Source organism: Macrobrachium nipponense, chromosome 2 (genome assembly GCF_015104395.2).
Source record: "Macrobrachium nipponense isolate FS-2020 chromosome 2, ASM1510439v2, whole genome shotgun sequence".
NCBI classification, from domain to species: domain Eukaryota; kingdom Metazoa; phylum Arthropoda; class Malacostraca; order Decapoda; family Palaemonidae; genus Macrobrachium; species Macrobrachium nipponense.
This window is the reverse complement of record NC_087201.1, coordinates 77480481-77507629: the sequence shown is the minus strand read 5'-3', so window position 1 is coordinate 77507629 and position 27149 is coordinate 77480481. Positions and strand designations below refer to the sequence as shown.

General features: G+C 36.5%; 2 protein-coding genes across 4 annotated transcripts in view; both read right to left on the bottom strand.

The window, feature by feature from the left end:
- LOC135220685 (zinc finger protein 28-like) overlaps positions 1 to 1522 on the bottom strand; it is a 78609-nt gene extending 77087 nt beyond the window's left edge. Inside the window, exon 1 of one of the 2 annotated variants that reach the window (XM_064258061.1) lies at positions 1143 to 1522. The gene's annotated coding sequence lies outside the window, so the exon portion shown is untranslated. The remainder of the gene's footprint in view (positions 1 to 1142) is intronic. The other variant, XM_064258060.1, reaches the window with a different exon arrangement.
- Positions 1523 to 16412: 14890 nt separating this feature from the next.
- On the bottom strand, positions 16413 to 25572 carry LOC135220684 (peroxisomal membrane protein 11B-like). Of its 2 annotated transcripts, XM_064258058.1 has the most exons (5): positions 25386 to 25572; positions 25143 to 25268; positions 21210 to 21280; positions 17571 to 17686; positions 16413 to 17141 (listed from the first exon to the last, which is right to left on the bottom strand). In XM_064258058.1, the coding sequence occupies exons 3-5, from the start codon at positions 21263 to 21265 to the stop codon at positions 16588 to 16590; spliced, it is 726 nt and encodes a 241-aa protein (XP_064114128.1). In that variant the 5' UTR covers positions 21266 to 21280; positions 25143 to 25268; positions 25386 to 25572; the 3' UTR covers positions 16413 to 16587. The 2 variants fall into 2 exon arrangements, with proteins under 2 accessions (XP_064114128.1, XP_064114129.1); XM_064258059.1 differs by lacking the exon at positions 25143 to 25268.
- Positions 25573 to 27149: the final 1577 nt, after the last annotated feature.

Here is a 27149-nt window from a genome sequence, read left to right as displayed (position 1 = left end):
GCTTAGGAACCAGGAACAGCAACGTGGTTCAAGTGCAATTTGGAGTGGATTATGACCAATAATGTGTATAATTACAATCAAATAAGCACTGTGGAGTTTCAGTTGTGATGGCAGTAAGGATAAAACCACCGATTACAAGGTAAAAATGAATTCAGTTCACACCACGACCCGGGAATAACAAGTTTCATACTTGCACTAATATAGGCAACAAAATGTTGTTTTATTGTACTGATTACAACTGCAATCTTGAGTAAGATCAGTAAACGTTATATATACATATACTAACATTGTTCAAATGAGTGCTGGGAAGGCCGGGAAAGATGGTGGATTGTCCGTGGTTAGACCGGCCAGCCTGACAATAGCCGCCATATTGGATTTCATAACTGCCTTGATAACATATTTTATGAAGGGCGTCACATGCTTATTTTAGTTCATGTGGGCTTTCATATATCACATTTTGTTGACGAAATTTCAATCTTTTGAATGGTATGCTTAAAGTTGTAACTGTATTCTTGTTTCACCAATTAAATATCGAGTGAATAAGACCCGGCCAGCGTGATGACGATGGATCGTTCGTGATTGTTTACCCCACTTACTTCGAAAGGAGAGTAGAGGTCTTGAGCTCCTTCTCTCACCACCAACAACTCGTGACTGATGACCATCTCCGGTGTCAGGACATGTTAAAAGTACTTTTTCGGAGGGTGGCCTAACAGCGGTAGTCGGTTAAAAGTACTTTTTCGGAGGGTGGCCTAACAGCGGTAGTCGGTTAAAAGTACTTTTTCGGAGGGTGGCCTAACAGCGGTAGTCGGTGAGTTGGCCAGTCCATGCGGTTGTTTATCCTACCAGACGCGGAGCTACCACTCTACCCTTAGATCACTTGAATAGCTGCCTAGCTACCAGCCCAATTGGTTACTTAGGCTAGTACTATTTGAGTAGTCAGTTTACCGTAGCCTACACTGTACCACCATAGGTTATATCAGCCATTTACTACCTATTACAGTACTAGCCTATAGTACTAACTAGAACTAGGTATACTACTAGCTAGTACTAGGTAGGCTAGCCTATGATAAGCTGTGCTTAGCCTTATCATCATAAACAATTAAACACTGCAATTAAAGTTAGCTTCATCGTTATTTACTTACTTACTAAACTGATCGGGTTTTTTTCCAGTGAAGTTCCCATGTTTACTTAATCACAACATGATATGTGTTAATATTAACGACGAGTACTGCAGGAGGAGGAAGGGAGATTTGCCTTCTATCAATTGAAGCTTAGACCGCGGATGTTTGAAATATAAACAAATGTTATATTCTGTAATGTTTCTCGGTTACTTAATATTTTTTTTTAGGGAGCAGAGTTCACCAGGATATGTTAAAATAGGTTACATTGGCTTTGATTATTAGGTCACTAAATAGTGTGGGTACATGATAATTAATATCAAGATGAATCTGCAGAAAAGTTCTAGGAACAAACAAAATGTAACTACGACAGGAGATGGCGAAATGTTTTACGATATAACTTCCATCAAGGGAGACAGCGACTACTCCAGTTTACATTAATCTAAGAAATTGAATCAAGTAATGGCCCATGCCATAACTGATAGAGATTTAAATCACAAATACCCGACCCCCACGCCCTCTCTCTATTAAACGGATATATATAGTAGACAAACAAAAGGAATTAAGACAGGTAGGACTATCCCGGTTGTCATAACGAAGAATTTTTGTTACAGTTCTCTTTCACTTGAATTGTGCGCCAATATATGCGTTAATAAGGTTTCGTCTATTCTCCTTTACTAAAATTAATGTCACCTTAATAGTTACTTGGACATGATCCCAAATTTAGCGAACCCGCTATTTTTCATGACAATATTATACTACTACCACTTTGATTCTAACTACTTATTTCTTTCATAATCCCGATCTGTCATTTATACGACCCTTTCTTATGCACTTATTTTCTGATGTATGTTAGTATGCTAATTAATGAAGTTAAGGCATTGAGTCGAAAGATCTTGCAGCACGTATTCCATTATTTCACATTCCTACGTGGCTTTTATATATATATATATATATATATATATATATATATTATATATATATGATATATCTATATATATTATATATATATATAATATATATATATAATATATATAATCAAAGTGCGTATAATACTGTCTTAAAAAATAGTGGTTTGCTAATCTTAATTGACATGAGCCGACCGTTATTTTTTATGATGTAATTAAGTTTTAGTTTTTTTTTCACTCATTCAATACCATTTTAGGCTACACCATCATTATCTTATGGGATATTAACATTTACTATCGATGTTGTTTTATATATATCTTTATACGAGAAAATAAGTTTTCATGTCCCTAAAGTTGTTTACATACTAGATATACTTGTTAGTTCTAATAATCTTGTGGCAAAAGCTGAAGGCTACTAGCTGAGGCCAAGTTTCTACAAGTCCTCAACCAGGATATTTACTGCATTTTATTTGGAGTTTTTATTATATTTATGTCTTTTGTCTATGTTTATGATATCTGCCGTGTTGTGTTTATGTTTTTTTGCATTCATCCCATAGAGGTTGCATAGAGTCCAGACTGTGGGTGTGGTAGTGCATATGTACCTACTAAAATAGCTGGTAATTTTACCTAACCAGAGGGGCGCGGGAGTAGTCTTTCAGTTTTACCATCTTTTTTGGCTATTGGCCCATACACATCGCTAAAATAATTTCGCAGTCATGAATACATCTAATGTTTTTCACACCATTTTAGGTCAAATGATCAAGAGTCCCGAAGGGATGTAGATAACCTCCTTACTGACAACATTCAATTTCCTTTTGTAGACCGTATTACGCCAGGTAACATCAGCGATGCCACAAACAGCCTACCTAATAATAAATCCCCCGGCAGTGATGGTCTTCTCGCAGAGGCTTTCAAATTCTGCCATCCGATAATTTACATTTTGTTATAGCTGTCCTATTCAATGAATGCATAATTCACCAGTTTCTTCCAGACTCCCTACTTTTAGTTCACTTGATACCATTAATCAAAAACAAGTAAAGGATGCAGCTGACCCTGGCAACTACCGGCCGATTGCAATCACAACGATATCGTATTGAAAATACTTGAGTCGGTTCTTCTAGTGAGACTTCTCCCCTTTCTACACACCACTGACAACCAGTGCGGGTTTAAAGCAAATCACTCAACCGGCACCTGCATCTACATACTGAAAGTATGGCTGAACTACCACCTATCATCAGCCTCTCCCGTTTTCCTTTGTTTTGTGGATGTGAGAAAAGCATTTGACAGTGTAAACTGCCTGAAGCTCTTCCTGAAGATGCATAAAAGAGGCACACCCCTAGATCTTATTGGCATTTTACATTGCTGGTCCTCCACACAGCAATTCTATATCTAATGGGGTAACGTATTATCGTACACCTTCGGCTTCCTAAACGGGCTTCGGCAAGGGGGCACTCTCTCTCCATACTTGTTTGATACGTACACAGATGCCTTGAATGTCAAACTGAACTCATTCCCAATCCGATGCACTATCAATGAAACAACTATAAACAACCTCTGTTATGCCGACGATATGGTCCTGATTTCCCCATCAGTGCAAAGTCTCCAACGGCTCGTCGACACGACGCCAATATGCAGAGGAATTTGATATAATTTACAACGAAACCAAGACCCAGTGCATGTCGCTGCTCCCGAGATCGCTTAAGCATATTGCACAACCACAAATTTTCCTCGGAAACCATCGGGTGGAATTTGTGCACGAATTTCCGTATTTGGGTCACATTATCACCGACGACCTAAAATATACGGCAGACATTAGAACAGAGGCGTCGTAAACTATGTGCAACTGGCAACATGATTGCAAGGAAGTTTGCCTTCTGTCACCAAGATTTGAAACTGCTGCTCTTCCGCTCGTTCTGCTACAGTATCTATGGGTGTTCCCTCGACGAGCTATACCCGAAAGACCATGAGACGTATCACTGTTGTACACAATGACATTTTGAGATGCCTCACAAACACCCCGCTACCACTCCGCCACACAGAAGTTCATTTAAAACCACCTGGACAATTTAAAAATCATTGTAAGGCGAACAATGTCCAGTCTGGTAACCCGAGTGAGATACAATAGCAACTCGCTCATACAAAGCATCCTAAGGAGTGAAGCAAGATCTAAATTGTGGGAAAGATGGGAAAATGAGGCCATTGTCCCCAGGCCTAAAGGACTTAATCTCTGTATTGGCAAGATGTCATCTGCAGATTCTGTCATTACTATAATATTTATTGCTGATATTTTACTTTTTCATTATTATTGTGAATATTATCAAGTTAAAGTTTTTTTTTACATTCAATTTTCGTATTAGCCCTCTGTACCTGACTACTGTAACCACCTAAGGTCTCTAGTAGAAATTTAAGTTATATTATCTGAGCACTAGCTGTTATAACTCTCAATGTATTTTTTTCTCACCAATATTAGTAATGTTACTACCAGTGTTATGATTATTATCTTTTATGCTACCTCAGCCATTTTGTGGCTAAGTGCCTATTATTTATTTTTTTATCATGTTGTTGTGAGGACCAGAGATTAAGACAGGTAGCTGGGATACTGATGATTTATTTACAGACAAACTGGGTTGACATAGACAGGTGCAGACGGATAAGTAGTACAGACTTGCACCGCGAACAGAAATGGAATTGCATGTGTTATACATCGGCGGAAAGGCCGCAGAACGCTCTATCGGATGGAAGTAAGAACAACGCGACAACTGATGATTGGATACAATGAAAATAGGGAAAAAGCATTGTCCTCACAAATACTCCGTCCCAAGACAATGATTATGGAGTAATTATTGGATGACAATCTTGGAGGCAGGGGGCGACCCCATGTCCTTGTGACACTTGTGGGACGTCATCGAGTGTAGAGTCCTTCGGTTTTGCTGACTGACAGGATGCCTCTCCTGGCGGTAGCCAGGGAGGTTCTACTGTACGGCGGGGCGACCAAAACTAAGAGAGAGAGAGAGAGAGAGACCTGCATTGTGTGTGGTGGTGAAGTGGGACGGGTGTGGCAGCGGCGTAGGTTGGGCTGAGGAAGTCCCCAGCGCAGCAGCGGCGTCCCGAGGACAGAGCGGAACCACAGGTGAGCAGCGGCGTCAGCAGGTCGAGGAAACCCACAGGTAGCGGTGTCGGCAGGCAGGGGAGGCCCACAGGCGTGGCAGCGGTGTCGGTGGGCCGAGGAGGACTACAAGCCGCGGTGTCGGAAAGGGTGAGCAGGTCCACAGGCGTGGCATTGACGTCAGGAAGGCCGAGCGAGCCCCAGGAGCAACGGCAGCGTCGAGGGTTTGAAGAGGCCCACAGGCAGCGACGTCGAGTGGGTAAAGCAGGTCCCTTGGTGTAGCAACGGCGTCGGCAGGCAGGGGAGGTCGTCTGGGGACTCGAAGGTGCAGCAATGGCACTGGGGGAAGAACCGAGATATCTGGCGTCCCCCGGGTGAGGCAAAAGAGGCCGCGACGTCGGATGGATGTTTCTGAACCGCCGCCTGAATTTTGTGTTGGCTGACCAGCACCCATCTACCCATCCTCGAAAAATAAACGCCAAAACACGCTGGGAAGCAGTGCCGTGATTAGTCCGTTAATGGCGTTGGTGTCCTCGCAATGGAGTTTTCAGAGACCTAAACTGTGGTGCCGTATTGGGTCCGTTAAAGGTTCTCTGAAGGTGAGCGGCCGTAATTAGTCCATTAAAGGCTGGGCCTAAACCACTGTGTCACCAACTCCTGGAGGTCACAAGTTGTGAGGACCAGAGATTAAGACAGGTAGTACCTGGGATACTGATGATTTATTTATGTTGTTGTTTAAGATTAAACTGGCTTTATGCCAGCACGGGCTCTTGCTCAAGAGCAGCCCGTAGGTCATTTGAATATTTTGCAGGTGGAAAGATGAATTTTTAAGGATATGAGGTGAGCCTTTATTTGTGATTTCAATGGGATATGAAGGTGAAATGTCATGATTTGTAAGTGAAAGGAAAGGTGAACAGGCAAGGTTACAAACCCCTTTAAACCCTAAGGTACCCATTAGTAGAAGATAAAGATCGATAGTAGCGAGTCTGGCGAGTCAGAGATAGCCAGTAAGTAAATCGAAAAATTTATCGTCGTAGAAAAACGGAAAAAACCACATCAATCTATGGAGTTCAAGTACCATATTTTTCATTATTCGATGATAGAAAAAAGCGCCGATCGTTAGTGGTAGGGATCGACGAAAGAAGAATGAAATTTTATCAGTTTTAGAAACAGCAAAACAAAAGTAAGCAACAGCTTAAGCGGTAGTTAGAGTGACAGTTGAAATATTCGGTCATTAGACGTGAGGCGGCCGAAAAACGGAGGGGAAAGGAAGGATATTGAGTGGTAGAAAAAGATAATTACCCACTAAGCAGTGGAGCAATTACTAGCCGGGTATAAGACTGAGGCGGTAGTCAGGGTCGAGGAGAGCTATGTTGTTTGCCATGATGCATTCACTGTACATTTTTTGTTCCACTGCAGATGAAGAGGAAGAGCTTTTTCTTGCTTCTTTTACTGTCTTCTGTATGAGGGCATTATGCTCTCGGAAGCTGAGAAGGACCTTGTTGGTATATGCTTCATTTATTTGAATCCTGAGCTTCTTAGGTCCGTTGAGGAAGGCTGCTGACAGCTGCTTGGTTTGAGTGAATGCATCTTTCGCTGGTGTCTCCTCTGTCTGAGTTGAAGCTTCGCAATAAGTCAGTCCTTCTATCTGCATTTCTTCTTGGAATTCTTCTTCCTCAACTGGAACATCTGGCTGGGTTCTGCTTCAACACGAGCAGGAATCGGCGTCGTCGGCGGTGCAGGGTTGGTGGGAAGTATACTCTCTCTTGTGATGACCAAGGTATATAGAAACTTTCCCTTATTCTATATACCTTGGTGATGACCATACCTCTGACACTTGAAGCACCGAGGCTCGGGAATAAAGGCTTCCGTTCGATAAGTACCGAGGATTCCAAGATCTATAAAGGGTGGGATTTTTCCTTTGAAAGTGGCTTCCACCTTCAAGGTTTCCTCAGTCGTCTCCATGTCCTTCTTTATAGTGCATCTTGTTGCGCTCAGAATGTTGGGTACTTGCAGGATTATGTCGATAGTTATGTACTTGGGGACTTTGCAAATCATCCCCTTCGTGATTTTCTCAGCAGGATCCAGCAGAAGGCAGGAGGGATCGTTGATAAGGAGCTCAGCTGATCGTTGGTCCTTCGGGGAAATAATGAATTCCCCTTTCAAGTTAGGTCTTGCATGGAGTTTGGTTTCAGGGTGCTTGTCCTCCAAGGCTAATACAGCTGCATAAGATGTCTGGCCTTGCGTTGCTACTGCCTTGAACTTAGGTAACGTTTGGAATTTGGTCAAAATCGGTGCTGAGCTGAAGTCGAGGGGCCAGAGATGTCAAAAATGGTCTGCTGCAGAGCTTTCTTTCGATTCTTCTGAACCAGCTGCAAGCCTTGCTTGTCGGGAGAGGGTAGGTCCACCAGCTGGGGGCCAAGAGACGTAGGTCGTTTCTCTGCCATCAGTAAAAAAGATCGATGAAAATACCGTTACGGTGTCTAAAAATAACGTGAATGGCGCAAGGATGACGTAACGTGTTACGTCGGATTTATTTACAGACAAACTGGGTTGACATAGACAGTGCAGACAGATAAGTAGTACAGACTCTCACCGCGAACAGGAATGACTCTGAGACAGTAGATTTGTGTTTTCTTACAGACACACATTTAGATATATTAAGGCGTACGAATAATGGAATTGCATGTGTTATAGATCGGCGGAAAGGCCGCGGAACGCTCTATCGGATGGAAGTAAGAACAACGCGACTTGATGATTGGATGCAATGAAAATAGGGAAAAAGCGTTGTCCTCACATTGTCTCATGTATCTAGATTGTGTATGTTACTGTCTGTATTTTGCATATTCCATGTATATGGCCCTGAGCTGAAATGAAGGATATTATTATTATTATTACACAAGTACAGTCATCACACTTTCCCCACTCAAATGTTGAGTTTTCTTTAAAGGAGACAAAATGAATAACAGAAAACAATGAACCTTGAGGTTTAAAGGCATAACTATTGAAAATAATAATTCATTCCATGCATGAAAATTACAAAAATTTTGTATAATTAATATCTTTGATTATATGACTTACACTATACATTAGCAATTATGTGACACGCACATATTGGCATAGACGTAGATAAAATATATATATATACAGTGGTCCCCCCGTATTCGCGGGGGATGCGTACCAGACCCCCCCGTGAATAGTTAGAATCCGCAAATGTTTGGAACCCCTATAAAATCGCTAAAAATAGCCTATTTTGTTAGTTAAAACTTAAGAAAAACCACTAAAAATTTTCATACTTGGTTTTTTTAATAGTTTTATCACAAAAAGTGCATTTTGTGTGAAATTGATAACAAAAACCAGGAATTTGTGGATATTTCTCATAGAAAAATACCGCGAATGCGCGAATTTTCCGCGAATAAGGCAGGGAAACGTTCCCGAGAGAAATCCGCGAATGTGTGAGTCCGCGAATACGGGGGGTCCACTGTATATATATATCTATATATATATATAATTATAAATATATAGTGTGTGTGCACGTATTTATATGATAAATTACCTCGTTCTTTTTAATGTCTTATTCAGTACAACCATTTATATGGGAGGCCAAAATAAACAGAAGGTATATTCATTTCAATCTGATCATAGCAAATTCTTTAGAATAATTTTCTAGCATGAAGAAGTAAAAGTAAGAACACAAAAAATCTTTATTATTTTACTTTAACCCCTTTTTGTAGTTTGAACCTGAAAATTTATGTTTCAATGGGTTCTTTTGTTTTAAACAATTCTAATATTCTCACACTAAAATGCAAGTACAGGCAGTCCCCGGGTTACGACGGGGGTTCCGTTCTTAAGACGCGTCGTAAGCCAGAACGACGTTGTTGAAAACATGTCCACAGGGAAAATTTCACTAACTTGCAATTTTTCTTAGGGCTGTATCTCTAAAATTATCACTAATTTACTTTTTTCATGTGCAACACTGTGTATTCACAAATTACTGTATATTTTCATTAAAATACAAAAGAGAGAGAGAGCATTACAACTTGTAGCACCAGCATATTTGTTTAAATAACTGAAATTATCAATAAACATTTTACATACTAGTACCATAAAAATTCTTTCATCTCGGTAAAAGAGAGAGAGAGAGAGAGTGTGTTTATCTCTCTCTGTTCTCTCAAAAAATACTTATAACGCTTCCAGCGAAAGAGAGGGAGGGAGTTACCACTATGACACATTATTATCTTGTGTGGCAAAAAAAAAGAGAGAGAGAGAGTTATTAACCTTAATTAAAAGTGACATGGATAGATTAGTATTGTATTTCTTTAAAATACGTATTATCACATATGAATTTTGTAATTACAGTTATTATTATTATTATTATTATTATTTGAAAGTATTAAAAACAAATAGTACAAGTACATAAAAAATCTCAATTCTCGGTAAATGAGAGAGAGAGAGAGGGGGGGTGGTGGAAATTTCATGAGCACTTCCCCCTCCTGGCTGTCACAGAACTTGATATATCTGACAGTTTTAGTACCTGGAGTTAGAAAAAGGTTACTGAGAGAAGACTGGGATTTCCTTCATTCTTCCATAATTTTATAAATATATAAGCTAAAATCTTACTAATTCACTATGGTATTTTCTTTAATGAATTGATATTAATGCTGTATAAATTAATATTTGAAAATAGTAAATCATTTATTTATCATACAAAAAAACATACATCTTTGTAGTAGAGAGAGAGAGAGATAATTATTATTTTTATTATGTGATATCATTTCAACTTATTAAACTTACTAATACAGTATTAATCAAAATTAATATTTGAAAATAGTAAATCATTTTTGTGTACTATAAAAAAATGTATTTAGTCATGAAAATAAACATCAAAATACACTAATTAGTGATTATTTTCGTCGGAAAATACAAAGAGAGTGAGAGAGAAACTATGGTTTTTATATCCAAATCTAAGTAGAGTATAAATGGATTCTCTAAGTGAAATAATGTTTCAATTATATTTTGCTGTTTTGTATTAAAGGATATGTATACTGTTTGAGAATGCATTCCTTATCCTTGACTATGGTTACCATACAGTTTAATAGCGTAAATTAATTTATCGTTTAAAAGCATAAAAAACCGCCGTAACCTTGGAATTTGCGTTGTAATCTAACCAGAAACTTAGTTTTGTTAATTATGTATACTGGAAACAAGCAATGACTTTTTCATTATTTGCGCTTTTGAACTGTTATAAACTGCGCATCCTAAGCTAGTGTATTCATTCGCTCAGAAACTAGTTCCGCATATAAGGCGTCACTAAAAAAATTTAAAAAATACGACATAAAAAGTGTCGAAAATCATCATAACCTCAAAATTTTTGTTGTAATCTAACCAAAAACTTATTTTTATTAATATACTGTGCTAAACTATAATGGATTCTTATCATAGTATGCATTTTTAAAAAGCGTCGTTAACTCGGAGCATCGGAAGCGTCAGCGTCGTAACCCAGGGCGGATTTTTCAATGAATATATAAGAAAAAGCGTCGTAACCTCGGAACGTCGTAAGCCGGAGCCATCGTAACCCAGGGACCGCCTGTACTTTCAAGAGACAGTGGACCCCACCCTTGTATTCTGCAATTTGGAGACCACAGTGGGAAAGCGAAGTTTTTGAGTGAGTGAAAACGCAAAAAAATTAAAATACAAAGCCTTTAATCCCACTGTTCTCATTCAGATTAAGATCAATTCATGGCATTTTTTCAAACTAATACGAGATACTCTGGTAGGGAACAGGTACTTTAAGTCAATTGTGGTTGGAATGGATTAGGAATACATATAGAATTTAGGCCAAAGGCCAAGTGCTGGAAACTATTAGGTCATTCAGCACTGAAATGGAAATTGACAGTACGAAATTCTGAAATGTTTAACAGGAGGAAAACCTCAAAGCAGTTGCAATGTAAAACAATTCTTAGAGAAGGTGGAAAGTCAGATAGAAGAAAAAGAATATAAACAAAAATACAGTAAAATGAATGAAAGGTTGCAGTTAGGGGCAAAGGGATGCTATACATATATTAAGTAATGCCAAAAGTGAGCCACATAAGGTACACCATATATTAAGTAATGCCAACAGTGAGCCACATAAGGTACACTGATGGCACTACGTGGAGGTGTGGTTGGTTAGGTCATTGTCTTACTATACAAACATCAGAAACATTAAACATGCACATCAATACATAGGGACATATTTTCAATTCCAAATTTCAATAATGGTTTAAAGTACCAAAAATTCAACTTCTTAGTTATGTACTACAAACTGTAGTTTTAGAATGTTCAAGAAAAGCAATTATACAGGGTTTATTTTTCCCCCTTAAAAGTTCTATCTTTATCAATCAGAAATATGTTCCTTAGAGGTGAGTGAAACTTTTTTTTTATAAATTCAAAAATAGATTTAAATATTTTAATCATACATAACTTTCATAGAGTTTAAAGTCTAATTTTTGTGTCCATACTTACAGAAATTAGGTATTGGCAAAGTATGCCATTGGAGCAGACCTTCCATAGAATATTTTCTCATCTGTATCTAATCCAGTGCCAGATATCTGACAAATTTTTTACCTGGAATCTTGCACATCTTCAATGTCTTGTATGAACTGGTTTAGAAGCATCCATATCTGCATTCATCTGATGCTTTTAGACAGTGTCAATCTGGATATTTTCCTCTCCTTGTTATGAAGCTATATTTAATGGGTATCTCTATTACAAGCAGTGGTAGGGCTTATACCAAATTATTGTTAGTAAACCTTAATCCATTAGAGTCAACAACACCTTGAGATTGGACAGGTACCCCTTCACTCATATTCCAAGAGCAGTCAATTCATGTTTAAGTCCATGATAAATTACACAACAAAATGTAAATCATGATGGCAAAAGAAAAAAAAATAAGGAAAATGGTGAGAAAGTATCAACAAATTTAGTACTATGTAATATCTACACATCTATTTGAAGACAGTTGAATATGAGTACGTAGTTGCTCTTTGATGTTTTTGATGATGACTCTTGGAATATTACATTGAACATTAATCACTAATTAGTACTATTATAGACGCATATACTAGTACCAACATCTAGCCACTCAAACTCTGCCAAATTGATAACTTGAATCAATGAAAAAACACTGCACTCCTTGAAGCGCTGTTGGTAAAAAATTCATCTTCTAGACAATACACCGTACTGTACAGGTTTGTTTTCAAATTTAAGGGTACTGTTCAAATCATTATAGTAGAGTAATGGCTTTTGCCATAAGTATGAGACAGAATTAATGTATGTGACAAAGCAAATAATACGGAGACTTAGCCAAAATGTTTATTCAAACTGAAAAATACTTTGTGATGAAGAAAACATATATGAACAAAATATAGTTTAGTAAAAGAAAACATTTCCTCTTAAAATGTACATACCATACAAGACAATTTAAGTGACTTATGACTAAAATAGTCTTGTGACTAAATAGCACGTAATATGTATTCTATAAAAATTGCATGAATCACAGGTGCTTCTTTGCTTTTAAGAATAAATCAAAGATATATTCATAAGTGTGAAATAAAAAAAAAAAACTTTAAGTTCCCCCTTGCACAACCATGCACATGTTATTACTACAAGGAATCACATTTTCTTAAATTTTCTGTAACACAGAGCCCAAATGAAGGTTACTAAGACTACAGATGATGTAAATTAAATACAAACAAACTGCAACAGTCTACAAGTCTAGAAGAAAACACATATTACAAGATATCAGATTTTTCACTCTAGACTAAAGTAACTTTGTTTATACATGTAATAAAATAATCCATCAATGAGAAGTGATATCTATAAAATAGTCTGAGCCACAAAATACACTGGATACAGAAATTTCAAGCCTGTACATACTATTAGATAAAAGGTTATTTTGGAATCCTAGGAATGATGGAGAATCATAAAACTGAGGTAAGAGGAGTAGTTAAGTTACTGTTGGACAAATATAAAAAGTTTAACATCTAGCCAGATACCAATTTGAAAATTGTTAACGAAAATCACCAGAAGTAAACAGTAAGTGTGTTTGCCTCCCTGAAACAGAACATAGAATAAAATTTTTCTAAAAAATGCATATAACTAAATGTTTAACATTCACTTTGGCACATTTTTCATATATGTCATATGGTAAACTCTTCATATGAAGTATATGAGTTATTTTTATCTAGCTGCAAAGTTCATGTCAGGACTTTTTAACACCCAGGATGAAAACCCTGTTTTTCTCACTCTATCCAGATGTAAAAATCTTTAAATCTACAGCATATACAGTAAATATACTCGGTTTTTTTCCATCTGTCCATACACCTGTGGTGTTTGCGTATGGTAACATTGCGTCCCGGGCTTTAGATAGTTACATTCAGCTTACGCTCAACAACAATAATAATATCCTATTTCAAATATTAACGGTGTAATTTGCATACAGTTAATTATTATAACACTTTTTAGTTGCAAGTGTACACCCAGATATCCTTTTATTTACATAAAACCTAGACATAGCGTAACTATTTAAAGCCTGGGACGCAGTGTTACCATGCACGACCACCACAGGCGGATGGACAGATGGAAAAAAACAGAGTATATGTAGGTACAAATCTGCAAAATCTACTAGTATTATTGAATTCCAGCAACACTACAATATAATAAAGACAAATCTACTAAAAAAAATCTAAAATGTCATAATTAATGTTTTTGATACATTTCTATTTTACAGGGTCAGATTAGAAATGAAGCGAGATAAACCTCTTCTCACTTCCCCATCTTGTGCATGTCTACCTGACTTCCCATCTGGTCTAGATATTCATCTAGTGTCTTTTCTCTATGATTTTCTGGGCTCCTTGCTAGTATTGACCCTGCTACTTCAAATTTTTCAGCCTTTGGACACCTCATACATGAGCAACACGACCTTCCCAACACTCTAGTCATAAACCTCAGCATTTTGTCCTCATATCTGATCAAAATATCCTTAATTTCTCTGTAAGCACCCATGTCTCTGTTATACAAAGTAGTGAAGGCCCTAAAAATGTGTCATAAAATATTTGCTCTGCTACCAGCAGTCACGCTGTTACTGCTCTTATATTACTGCCCCCACAACATCTGCTTCATACTCCAGTGTGTCCCTGAAGTAAAAGAAACATTCCAGAAATATTTTCTAAGGATTATTCTTCTGCTACAACATGGTCCTTTTAATTGTTTCTCCTTTTCCTCCTCTTATACAGGTTTTTGGATATTGAATATCTTTATACTGTATCAGTTATTTTCTGCAATTCTGACAATCTCTTGTAACATGGTAACCTTGACTTGATATGTAATATTGAGTTCCCCAAACACCTCTCCCACAGGAACCACTTGACCAATTTCCAGACTACCTTTCCCTTAGCTTCTTGTCCTTTCACCTTATGTTTTATTTCGTTAATGATAATTTTTAAAATTTTCCTTTCAATGTCAATCTTCAGTATTTTAAACTGTTATGCAACCTATTTAATGCTAACATTAGCAATAATTACTACATTTGTATAAATGGTCCCAGGGAGCGTGGATTCCATTTCTGCACTATTTCACAGTTTCCTTGATTACTATTAAGAACAAAGTAATGTACTTTGTGCTGAATTTGATGGACACCAAATGTCATATTCTTCTTGCTAAAGTTTTTACTCTAAATCCTGTGTTAGAGTACAGTAACACACCAGCTTAATATGTACTTTAGTTACCTTTTCTACTGTAATGTCCAATTACATAACTGACCTTCCTGTATTGGCTATAGTTATCTAAGATCACTATACATACACATGCCACCTTCTGTTTACATGATTATACTTTTGAACTTGCTTTGTTATAAAGACTGCCTGTTGGTATCACTGGCATAAAGCCAGACTGACAACTCTGGAATTACAATTTCTCTTGGCATTTCCTCAAGCAACTTTTCCATTGTTTTCAGTTTGGTCCAACCAACTGCACTTTTCTTCCACACATATTCATTCCCTTTGCTTATTTCTGATGTAATACCCTTTCCTCACTCCCCTGATCCCATCTCTTTATCATATTTCATATTTCTTTGATGACTGCTTTCAGCAAACTGTTTATTACCATTGAAAACCCTGGAGCACATCCACTTTCAATCTACCCATAGACTCTCCTAACCTCTTCAGATGTTACTTTTGTTACTGATTTCTCTGTCATGTTCATTTTCTTCATTTACATAGTTGATTTTCTTAATACTGTCTATACCACTTCATTATATATTTCTTTCTTTCCAAAATTCATGTATCTGTTTTCATCATTTTTTTATACTTTGCCCCTTTCACATATTTCCCAACTTTCCTAAAACACCAAAAAAACCATACGAACATATACATACATTATTACAAATCTTCATCTAAGCAAAAACCATTTACAAATGGAAACAGAAATACACATAGTATATAAAAAAAGTGTAAAACTTGCAATATTACTTTCACATATTTTGTTATGCTTCTTAAAATGGAAAAAACAAAATGGAACATAACATTTCCTAAAAGATAACTGACTGAACCATACAAAGTAAAGTACATCACATTACATAGTTATGAGAGAGAGAGAGAGAGAGGAGAGAGAGAGAGAGAGAGAGAGAGAGAGAGGAGAACGAGAGAGAGAAGAGAGAGTTGAGAGAGAGAGAGAGAGAGAGAGAGAGAGAGAGAGAGAGAGAGAGAGAGAGAGAGAGAGAGAGAGAGGTATGACTTTGTCCATACCATGAAACAGTTTATCCATGTAATAACAACTAACTTTTAGATATTTCACCTGTCATACTTCCTACCCTTCCTTGTTAACTTGTTAAGTAGGGAATCATAAAATTTTAAAAAATTACATAAATGCAATTTTTTCTGGCAACATAAGAATAATTTTTTTCAATCAATTCAAACTGTAATCCAGCAATAAAACTAGTTTTCTAATTTGGAATTACTGTACATAACAATAAGTTAAAAGGTAAAATGACTGGGCTCTTAAGTGAAAGTAATTATTACATACCCAAAGTGGATATTTTAATTAGTAACTTCTCTGAAATCATCAAATAAAAAATTTTCATTTGTGCTAATACAAATCGACCATTCTTATCTTTCCTTATTTTATATCCATACTGCAGAAAAAAACTAGCTAAGGTTGGCAAAACTATCTGAAATAAACTGATAAAACAATCTTACTATCTTCAAACATTCTATCCATCATGGAGCAAAATAAAAACATAAATTAAATTATTAGATGAGCATAAAACTTACCCTTTATTCATAACTTAACTATTCTAACATTAAAGTCTTGGTTACATAATTCACTTTAGGTCTGCAACTCACAGCCCAATTAACACCATAAAAACATATAGTGGGTATATAACATGATGTATAGGTCTAAAAAATCAAGATAAATTCTACATAGGAGCTAATTTGGCAAGAGGATCTAAAACAGCAATAAGTCCAGCAAATGAGGAAACACTTCCAAGAAAACCAATCATCCCAGGAGAAAAGTTAGTGTGGCCAAGACCTGTCAAAGGAATCCAAATATCACAGAAGTTCTTCAGTGAATCCCAAAAGACATCTCGGTGCTCTTCAACAAACAAAACAAGGGGTCTAGTGGCAGGAATGCAATCATAAACTGTCCTGACAACTGGGTACTTCTTGTATGCGCATGGTAATGGATTCTTACAGGTAGCACTTTTCTGTATGATAAGCATTATTTCATAAAAATCTCTTATCAAGTTGAGAATAATTGATCCCAGCCAAAATCTGTTGGCATACTTAGCCCACTTCTCTTTGTTTATGTCAAACAGTCCAGCTCTCCCAATCCATATTATATGATCCATAAGAAGGAATAAAGACTGATATATGCGTGACATAGTTAGTATTACCCGTAGACATGCATCTGGGAGGTGAAGTGTTCGTAGAGCCCCATGAATTGCCTCCAGACTCTTCCCGAATCTGAGAACTAGAAGAAATAAACTGTCATAAACAAATTTAAAAAAGCTAAGTGAATTTCTGCATGATGATTATTTTTATAATTACACACATCTATTCTATAAATGATGTTGATACTTGTGCCTTTGCCTCCAAATGAGAATTTTCCCTGTCATTTGTTGCATTAAATGTTTTTGTGTCAAGACACTAGTTTTGCAGCACAGAGCAAATAAAAAAGGAAAATGTAGCAGTTTCTTAATTAAATTACTTTTGCATTATGCACTAAAGTTTTGCAACACTGAGTAAATAATAAGTAGCAACTGAGAATAGACTAGCAGGCACAGTCTTGCATTGTATGCTTTGCTCTTTGTGAGTATATCTGACCTGTTTTAGTTTTAGATACAGTGCTAATTTGAGCAATACAAAATAAAAGAACAGCACACAAACTGTTAAAACTTACGTTTTCGAAAAGATGAAAAAGAGCTTTCAATGATCTTGAGGCGAGCCACAGCATCCCTAAGATTCTTTCTGCTTTCCAGGTTATGCCAAACAAAGCGACTCAAATACTGAACCAGCCTACAGGTTGACATGAAAATACACAAAATACTGCATTCAGTTATATTTCATAAAAAAATTTTATAAAATGTAATGGCATTACATTATCACCAAGAGTGCACTGGCAAAATCCTTAATTAGAATACTGATTCATTATTTAAAACTACTTTTATATAAAATTCCATACACTTAAAAACTAAGATAACCTATTGCTTATCATCTCTTCAATGTAAGTCGTTTCATCATAAAGCCATAATTTTCACAGACTAATTGTACATCTGAATGAATCCCCAAATGCTAGAGTCCAAACAAGACAACAAAAGAAAAATACCTGCCAACTCCAATGGTTGAGATTCTCCATTTGGTTCCCAAGTTCCCAGGGAGCAAACTGGACCACTAACTGGTTCACAGTAGCAAATATTTCACCAGATTTGGAATACTTTTGGAGTGGAGTTCCTTTCAGCCATCATTATTCATTCACTAATGATTAACTCCTTTTTAATTTTCAGTCATTGCATTGGTTATCAGTAACTGAATGGGCATCATTTGGATACCATATTCCAATGATTTTCTAGTTGTAAATACAGCAATCAGGTTCAAGTGTGAGGCTAAGCATGTACATACTGCAATAGTAATTTAGAAATAAGTATACGTACTAGTATACTACTGATTATCTGAATAAGATGAGATCTGCTACAAACTTTGTACTTGTTGATTTGCTACAAAGTTGCAAGATAATATTTCTTGGAACTTCATACTTCTTCCTGAGTTGTCTTTCTGATAAATTTTAATCAGTACTATACATTACATTGTATTGCATTTAAAAATTTATTTTTTGTGTTTAGGAGATATGAGGAGCTTGGTCTTATAATTATCAACATTTCTATATCAAGAATTTGTAATAGTTTATGTTGTATGTCCTTTTTATAATTCATATCTTGGTGTGTTCTAGGTATTTTTGCACATTTTGCTTTTGTCCCTCATATTTGATAAGTGTAATATTTTGTAGTATTGTTGCCTCTTTGGTTATAACACTTCAATACCTATGATTATGTATTGTATCTTTCACATAACATGAAGTTGGAAGACAGGTAACTTACACAACACCATCCACAGGTCTGTCAAACCATCTATCCTCTTCAGATTTAAAGGACCCACTTGTGGCTGATCTTATGAATTCTAACTTATTCCAGGTAGTTTTGGTATAGGTTTTTATTTGAAAGCTGGACTCCATGACCATTAATGCTGTAATGAGATATCTAGGAAGCTCCACTACTCACTTGCAGTCAATTTCAATCTCCCATGACAGTCCTACACCTAGAATTGTCAGAACCAGTGGATCCTGAGGACACCGGTGAGATGCCCCATGCTTTCTACTTGTCTTGACCACTGACTCCAGAGGACAACACTCACCCCTTTGCCCCATCAGGGAAGTAAGACTGCCTTGAAGTTGCCAGCAAGTGCCAACAGGAGTAAAGTCAGCTTTCACCCTCAGTTTCATCCAACCTCAGCAGGGGCTCATCAACAATACTGCAGATCATGACAGAAGATTGAAGAAGGTTCTCACCTACCATTTTTAGGGCTGAGAAACCTTCCTCAACACTACCACAAATTTTATAGCCAGTTCCCTTTAGTTCTTACACTTACAACTTAAGGAAGTTTCATGCTCATGACTAAAAGACAAGGTCAATGAACAACAAGAGGTCAAGGATGTTTTGGGTGACTTATGAAACTTCTACAGTCATCTTTGTAGCCCTCATAACTATGGAAGGTTGACAGGTGATCATAAACCTCGATTTGGTGAATCAGTACGCTCTGAAAACTCCTTTCTGGAGAGAAATGGCAGTGTTGGTTTGGTGCTCCATCCGAAAAGAGGATTATCTCACACTTACAAAGTTAAAAGTTACTTACATCAAGGTTTCAATGCAGTTATCATCCACACACTCTACTTGGTCCATGCCACAGTAGCACAAACCTTTCCTAGAGCCATAACTCCAGTAGATTCAGGGGTCTGTGATCACCTCATCATGCTTGACACATATTTGAACGATTAATAGCATCATTGGCACCAAAATTACATCAACACCTCATCCAACATGGATGTTGACACTTCTGAAGAAGTTCGGCTGCTCCAATACAAAGAAATCTATAAAGAGACATTGTATATCTCTGTCTCCCTTGTCTTCTTCTTATTCATCCTCTTCATCGTCTGCACACTCCATTCCATGAAGGCACTGGAGGAAGGACTTTGTGGCTCCTTGCAAGAAGATCTGTAGGCCCTCTTTGGATTCCTACTCCTACTCCATTTTCAATAATGCAGGACTTTCTTTGGATAGCTGCTCTTCCTACCAAGCAATGGAAATATTTCATCAGCCTTTTTGTTTCAACTAAGACACTAATGGCTGAAAGTCTGCTTTGTAATTGCTTCTATCATTTGCAACTCAATATATACTACAGATCAACAGCTTCTTATCAAAACAACTCCCAGTCTTCAACTCAGGAGAAGAACTTAGATGGTGAAAGATGCTACAATTTCATCTCAGAGGAGTCCTTATCCCTCTTTCTCCTCAGATGCTTCAATTCTCAGATACTCAAATGTAAAGTGGGGTACATGTCTCTTAGTCTCTTAATCTCCAGCAGTCAGGTTCTTCATCTCAACTTTTATTTAGACCTCATGGTAGTCTCCTTGAGATTGCAAGCCTTCTATCCACTCACCACTTCAAAGACCACAAAAGCCCTGCCAGAAAGCTTGACAACTATGGTCTGCCTAGACAAAATTAGAGTTTATATGCAAATCAAAAATAAAACTTTTTTTTTTTTTTTACAAGGTACAACATACTCATGGGGTCTCACACCAATCATCATCAAGTTCTTCCCACAGAATGGTCCTTTCACCTAGATTTTTGCCAGGCATTGGAGAGATGGGTTCACAGGATTCATCTTTGTCTTAATTCATCTCGTTTTGGAATCCTTCAAGGCATACAACTTCCAAGATCATTTGCTTCAACACCTCACAGTATAATTAAGTGTGAATTCTTTTGCTTAAAGACATTACAAATGGCAAACCCATGACCCCATTTTGAGCTTTAGAACTATGGGTTCTACAAATTTCCCAAACCCAAGGACTAATTGGTTCCATCAGGTTTCTTTTCTACATGTGCAAGAATTTCAACCTCTTCGCTCCCTCCCACATAAGTTGCTATTCCAACTATGAATGAATAGGTTTGTGGTGACACAAATATAAATGTTTATTTGCACAAAATCAATTCCTTTAGTACACAAAACTCCTTGTCTTTAAATAAAATGCCCTCCTCTATCCCTTTACAACTGGGTAAGACTATATATAAAGTGATCCAGTTTGCCATGGGGAATCTTGGGGAGCATCATGTACATGCACCAACCCGAGGTCATCTTTCTTTTATCTGGAATAAGGTGTTTGGGGAGTTGAGTAAACACACATAAGCTATGTAAATATAATTGGTGTGCTTAAATAATAAATTTGGATTTAATTTCTTTATTTCAAAGGCTAAGTTTAAACATATACCTGAAAAGTTTGTCCTTTCCAGCTGTTGAGGCATTCAGTTTCACCCACTGATCCATGGCATTGCAACTATTCTGAAATCATAAAAGAATAAAGTGAGTTAATTCAATATTGTTCATTTTTTCTAAAGCTAACATTAAGCAATGCAAAGTTATTACAGTGTATATACATCCCCAGAAAAGATGGTAACTTCAAAAAGTATAGGGTTTAGCACAATAAAATTATTCAAAAATAAACAACAATTCTTAAAATTCCTAAAGCACAAGTTATACTAGGGAATAAAAAGGGGAAGAAACAAACCTACACTTTTGGGAATGTAATTCTACTACCAAAATTAAAGCTTATTACCATTACCATAATAATATAAACAGTATAAAGATATCAAAGTTATGCACTTAACCTTTTGAAATTCTGATAAGTCATTTGTGAAAACTGAAATAAAATTAACCACACAGTGGTGTTGAACAGCATTGGAATAATATTTGGAGTGTTGGGGAATAGTTTAACTACTTTCTATAAAAGTATGGGCTGTTCAAAGTGAATCATCATTGAACCAGCAAAGATAAAAAAAAAAAAAAAAATTCAGCCAACTTTACCGTAAGTATTTAAGTGTAATACCAATTAGCAATAATACATATATCACTGGAATAGAAGTTTTTATTATTGCTAAAAGAATCTATAGGCTATGTCTATCATACAGTAGCAGTAACTGAAATAGTATGACTACGTGACTTTCCAAAGAATGACACAGGCTAGCAGGATATACATATGTAGGGTATTGTAGAATTGGCAAGAAAAGTGATGATACTGTATATACTTTTCATTAGATTACGTTCATCGAACTTCCCATTCATTTTCTACTGAAAAGGCACAATCTCACTAAATTTACTCTAGAGTATGAAATACAATGCAAATTATATCATATAACTTAAAATTGCAAAACAAAAATGTTCAGTTACTTAAAACATGATATATGTCTGAAGTAATTGGAATTTTTCAGGTGTATTCATTCACAGAGGTCTGGAAGATATTTGAGTCAGGAATAATCAACAATCAAGAATATGTAAAAAATGAATGCAATTCATGACCTTCACTATTTATTTAAATACGTAATTATCTAGTGCAAGCTTCTTCTTCTTCTACCAAAACAATGCAGTTTCCTTGGATAAGCCGCTTGGTGTCATTGTTAACGATTGTTGTGAAGAAAGAGTCCCAGCGTCTATGGGTACAAGTGGTGTGCGGATTTAGCACATGGAATGGAAAGTTTATTGACACAGGCAAATCTGCAAACATCGAGATGACGTCAATCTTCTAAATTGTTGGTGTTAGGGGGAAAAACCAGCGACTACCAACCCTTATCACGGTGGACAGGTCTTATTCACTAGATATTTAAATGGTGAAACAAGAATACAATTACAACTCAAAGCATACCATTCAAAAGATTGAAGTTTCGTCAACATAATGTGATATATGAAAGCCCCATACGAACTAAAATAAGCATGTGACGCTCTTCGTAAAATATGTTTTCAAGGCAGTTTTGAAATCCAATATGGCGGCTACCGTGGGATGTACAGGTTCTGATCAGTGACGAAAATCATCTTACTCAAAATTGCAGTTGTAATCAGCACAATAAAACAACATTTTGTTGCCTATATTAGTGAAAGTATGAACTTTTTATTCCCGGGGTCATGGTTTGAACTAAATTCATTCTTACCTTGTAATCAGTGGTTTTTATCCTTACTGCCATCACAACTGAAACTCCACAGTGCTTATTTGATTGTTATTATACACATTTTGGTCTCAGTTCACTCCACATTGCACTTTAAACAAGTTGCTGTTCCTGGTTCCTAAGCGCGCGCGCCACAAACACAGTTACGAACAGCAGACGACGAAACTGCAAAGTTTTATTCCCTAAATTGTTTACTTTACTCGTTATTTAGTTCATTTAATTCATGTATATTATCCCTTTTTTGCAACCAAATTACCCCAAAAAATTACAGATATTTCTAAAGTAGATACAATCAAATGTTTCTAACGTTTTCGTACATCTGGCTGCCGAAAACCATAGAGGAACGACTACAGATAAGTGAATTATATACATTTTTTTTTTTTGCTTTTTTGTTTTTGCTAGCACTTTTCATTGATTTCAGTCTATATTAGTATTCTGAATTTCTTTAATAACCGTATGCCAGAAATAAATGTAACCTTTAATGTTTGCATGCTAAGAATGGCAAAATCATCGTTGCCACTTTAGTGGAGGCTTCACACATACGCCGTTTCATTATTATAAACTGTTTCCATGAATTCTAGTTGTCATAGTAATGCAATAATGATAAAATTGCTTTAATATTTATGTATATATACTTCCAATACATAGCCTAATTTTACCAATTTCAATGTTTTGTGTGTAGTCTTATACCCAGTTTGGAGGGTGAACACATGCTGAATGGCAACAGAGAGAGAGAGAGAGAGAGAGAGAGAAAGGAAGGCGAAGGAACGAAGGAAAGGGGTGGCGGTGGAGGGGGGGGGGAGGGTAGGTGGAGCTTTTTAAGCGTGTTCGTATCCATTTCTGCATAATGGAGTTTTTGTCTCCTGGTACAAGGACAAGTGTCGTTATTCTTTACGATTAGTGATTCACGATACCCTAATAAATTACGGCACTGGGTGTAATGCACTATAGCAAAATCTCGTTCTGATACGAGTGTTCGTTACAGAAATAGATATTGCCCAAAAACGTGCTTGCACTGTCTCTGAAACCCATAGTAGTATGCTGCTAAGTTGTCAATCAAGTTTTTTGTAATAAAGTATTTTTTACAAGCTAGCTATTGAATAAATTTGTATTTTTATCGATCAAAACATATGCCCCTCAATGCTAACTTTCCTCTTTTAACGACTTTCTGGTCATTGCAAATTCGGCCCCATAATTTCTTATGGTGCGAAAACAGACAGAGCCCCAGGGACCGAAAACTATTGCGTCACACTACGGCGATAATCCGGCAGTAAAACATCTTCATATATCCAAAAAGTAAATAATAAAGATATATATGCACATTACGATTATACCAATTACATGAAGAGCTGATAATCTGCATGAATAACTGGTAAACTGTTCTGCAAGAAAGTTGAGTAAAGCAATTATTTACAATGGGTACGAAAGTCAAGATGTCGTGACGTCATAATTCAGGACTTAAAAGAACGTTCTAATTCCGAAAAATAATTACTTAAATTTGAGTCAGAATCGAGTTACTTTTTCAATAACGAATATTTTCAAATTAATCATCATATATATGTAAAATACTGATGTTTTACTATTTATTTAAAAAATTATCGAAGTGCACTCTTCGTCGTCATCTTCTATCAAAACAGTTGCTTACTCGGTGAGGGAAAGTTTTCCGATTGTTGTTATGAAAGTGCCCCAGCGTCTGTGGGTACAAGTGGTGTGCGGATTTATCACTGGAAATGGTTAGTTTATTGACACAAGCGACTCTGTAAACATCGAGATGGCGTCAATCTTCTAAATATTTTGAGTTGTAAGTAAAAATGTTTAACGCGTTTTGGTGAGATTTGCACTACGTTTGACACCCTTTTCACTACCCTCTGTTTAAATCTTAAAATTTGGCCTTAATTTCTAACTTTGGAGAAAATACTTACTTCGAAAGGAGAGTAGAGGTCTTTAGCTCCGTTTCTCACCAACAACAAGTCGCAACTGATGCCCATCTCCGATGTCAGGACGCGTTATAATGTACTTTTTTTTGGATTGTTCACGCTGATCGTTCATGGTTCACTCTGTACCCTGCGGTTTTTTACCCTATAAGTAAAAATTTCGAAAGCGTCATGGAGGTAGCCTATGTTTGCACTGTTTATGGCTAGACTTTCATTAACCTCTGTTAACCTTAAAATATGAATTTAATTTCTAATTTTGGAGAAAATACTTACTTCGAAAGGATAGCAGAAGTCTCGATCCGTTGCTCTCACCACCGATGACTCGTGACTGGTGCCTATCTCCGGTGTCAGGATGTGTTAGAGTACTTTTTTGAAGGGTGGATCCACACGCAGTTTCCCCTAAAATGCAATACGCTTAATTCGTACCAACTGTAACAGCCTAGTCACAAAAAGCATAGGTAAAACACAAGATAACCCAACTTCAGCAGTGGAAGAATAGCCTTACCTACTAGGTACCTTTGCAACGTGATTCAAAGAAGTAAGAGATGCATTGTACGGATTAGTGTAGATTCCTCAGTCTGTCAATACTGATATCTTCGTATTGTTGTCTATCACTGTTCAAAGTCCATTCAACATATACTTCACTCATCACAACCTTTGGTAAGCTACGAAAGGCAGGTTTTATCTAGACGTTGGCAACTGAAAAGTTGTTTACTTGGATGTGTTCAATATGAAGACAAATTTTAACGTTAACTATTGGCCTAAGGAATAAAAATACATAACCGTGATTATGGATTTTAACTTCAAATAACAAATATTACTTTATATTTAAATAATTTTACATGAGTAAATAACTTACTCGTTGCTTGAGTAAATGTACACACAACCTTAGCTGAAAACATTTCTAACAAACAATCCAAGAAGCAGACGGTAATTATAAAAGTAATAATATAGGGTGTATACACGGACACTCCTTCCTTACATAAGACTACAGAATGCAATATTAGTAACGGAAGTTACTTAACTACTTGTATTAAAATCTGTCTGTGTGGTTTTATCACAATATATAAAACAAGTATGCCACTGATAGTGTGGTATCATTTTAAGCTATTTACTTTTCGGAGGTATTCATGTCTATCTGTCATTTGCTCGTTACACCTTGTTATCAGCTAAAATATCTTTAATGTTTTTTTTTTTTACCAATAATTTACCTTTTTGATGTATGTTTTACAAGTTATCTGCTTTTGCTTCATTTGAAAAATATATTTTAAGTAATAAATATGCATTGAAAGAAATCTTATGCTAATGAGTCTGTATTTAATTATATTCATATATTTAATATTGTAAGGACGACATTTTGACCAAAGTCCGTCCTTTTGTATATATCCTTTTATCATATATCAAAATGTAGAGTAATTCACGACCTTTCCGCCGATATATATATCACGAAAAAATATATTCTCCACGCTCAGTTATGGGTATATTTATAGGTGCGAGAAAGCATATCGTAGTAGGGGCTCCATCCCTTTAGCATGTGTGCGTGACGGACACTACGTCTCCGTCCACACAGCCTCCTTATATACGGCCGTCTCTGTACAAAAGAAGTTTACGGGCTGCTCTGTGAGCAAGAGCCCGTGCTGACACAAGGTCAGCTTAATCTTAAACAACAACTACAAAAGAAGTGTTGGCTTAATACAACAACAACATACAATAAAGTCTACGGGCTGCTCTGAGCAAGAGCCCGTGCTGGCATAAGGCCAGCTTAATCTCAAACAACAACATACAATAAAGCCAGTAAGAGTTTTCTCCTTGTCTCGGCCCAGTCCTCACAATATTAAAGCAATTTTCGCTTACTCGGGGAGCAAGCCTTCAAACTACTTTGTTGTTGTTGGGGGTGTGGTAGGGAAGCCTAAAAAGGCCTGAAACAGGTGTTGTTCCCCTTACAAGCTGTATCTTCGAATGATGGCGTAGTTTTTCCCCAAAGACAAATACACATATATATTATATGTGTGGTCTTTCATTAATTGTCTCTAAATATATATATATATATATTATATTTATATATTCATAAATATATAAATATATATATATAATATCTATATATATATATATATATATATATATATATATATATATATAATATATATATATATAGGTATAAGCCACTAAGGAAAAATAAACAACGGAGTTTCCGCAAGATCTTTCAACGTTCAACGTCCTTTACTTAGCTAAGTAAAGGACGTTGAACATCGAAAGATCTTGCGGAAACTCCGTTGTTTA

Bases quoted from the DNA above. Each gene is read 5' to 3' on its own strand.
- LOC135220684 (XM_064258058.1), bottom strand. From the start codon at position 21,265: ATGGATCAGTGGGTGAAACTGAATGCCTCAACAGCTGGAAAGGACAAA. The intron at 17,687-21,209 runs GTATATGTTTAA...GTCAACCTGTAG, and splicing joins GGAAAGGACAAACTTTTCAG to GCTGGTTCAGTATTTGAGTC. The intron at 17,142-17,570 runs GTAAGTTTTAAC...TATTTCTTCTAG, and splicing joins TTTTTCATCTTTTCGAAAAC to TTCTCAGATTCGGGAAGAGT.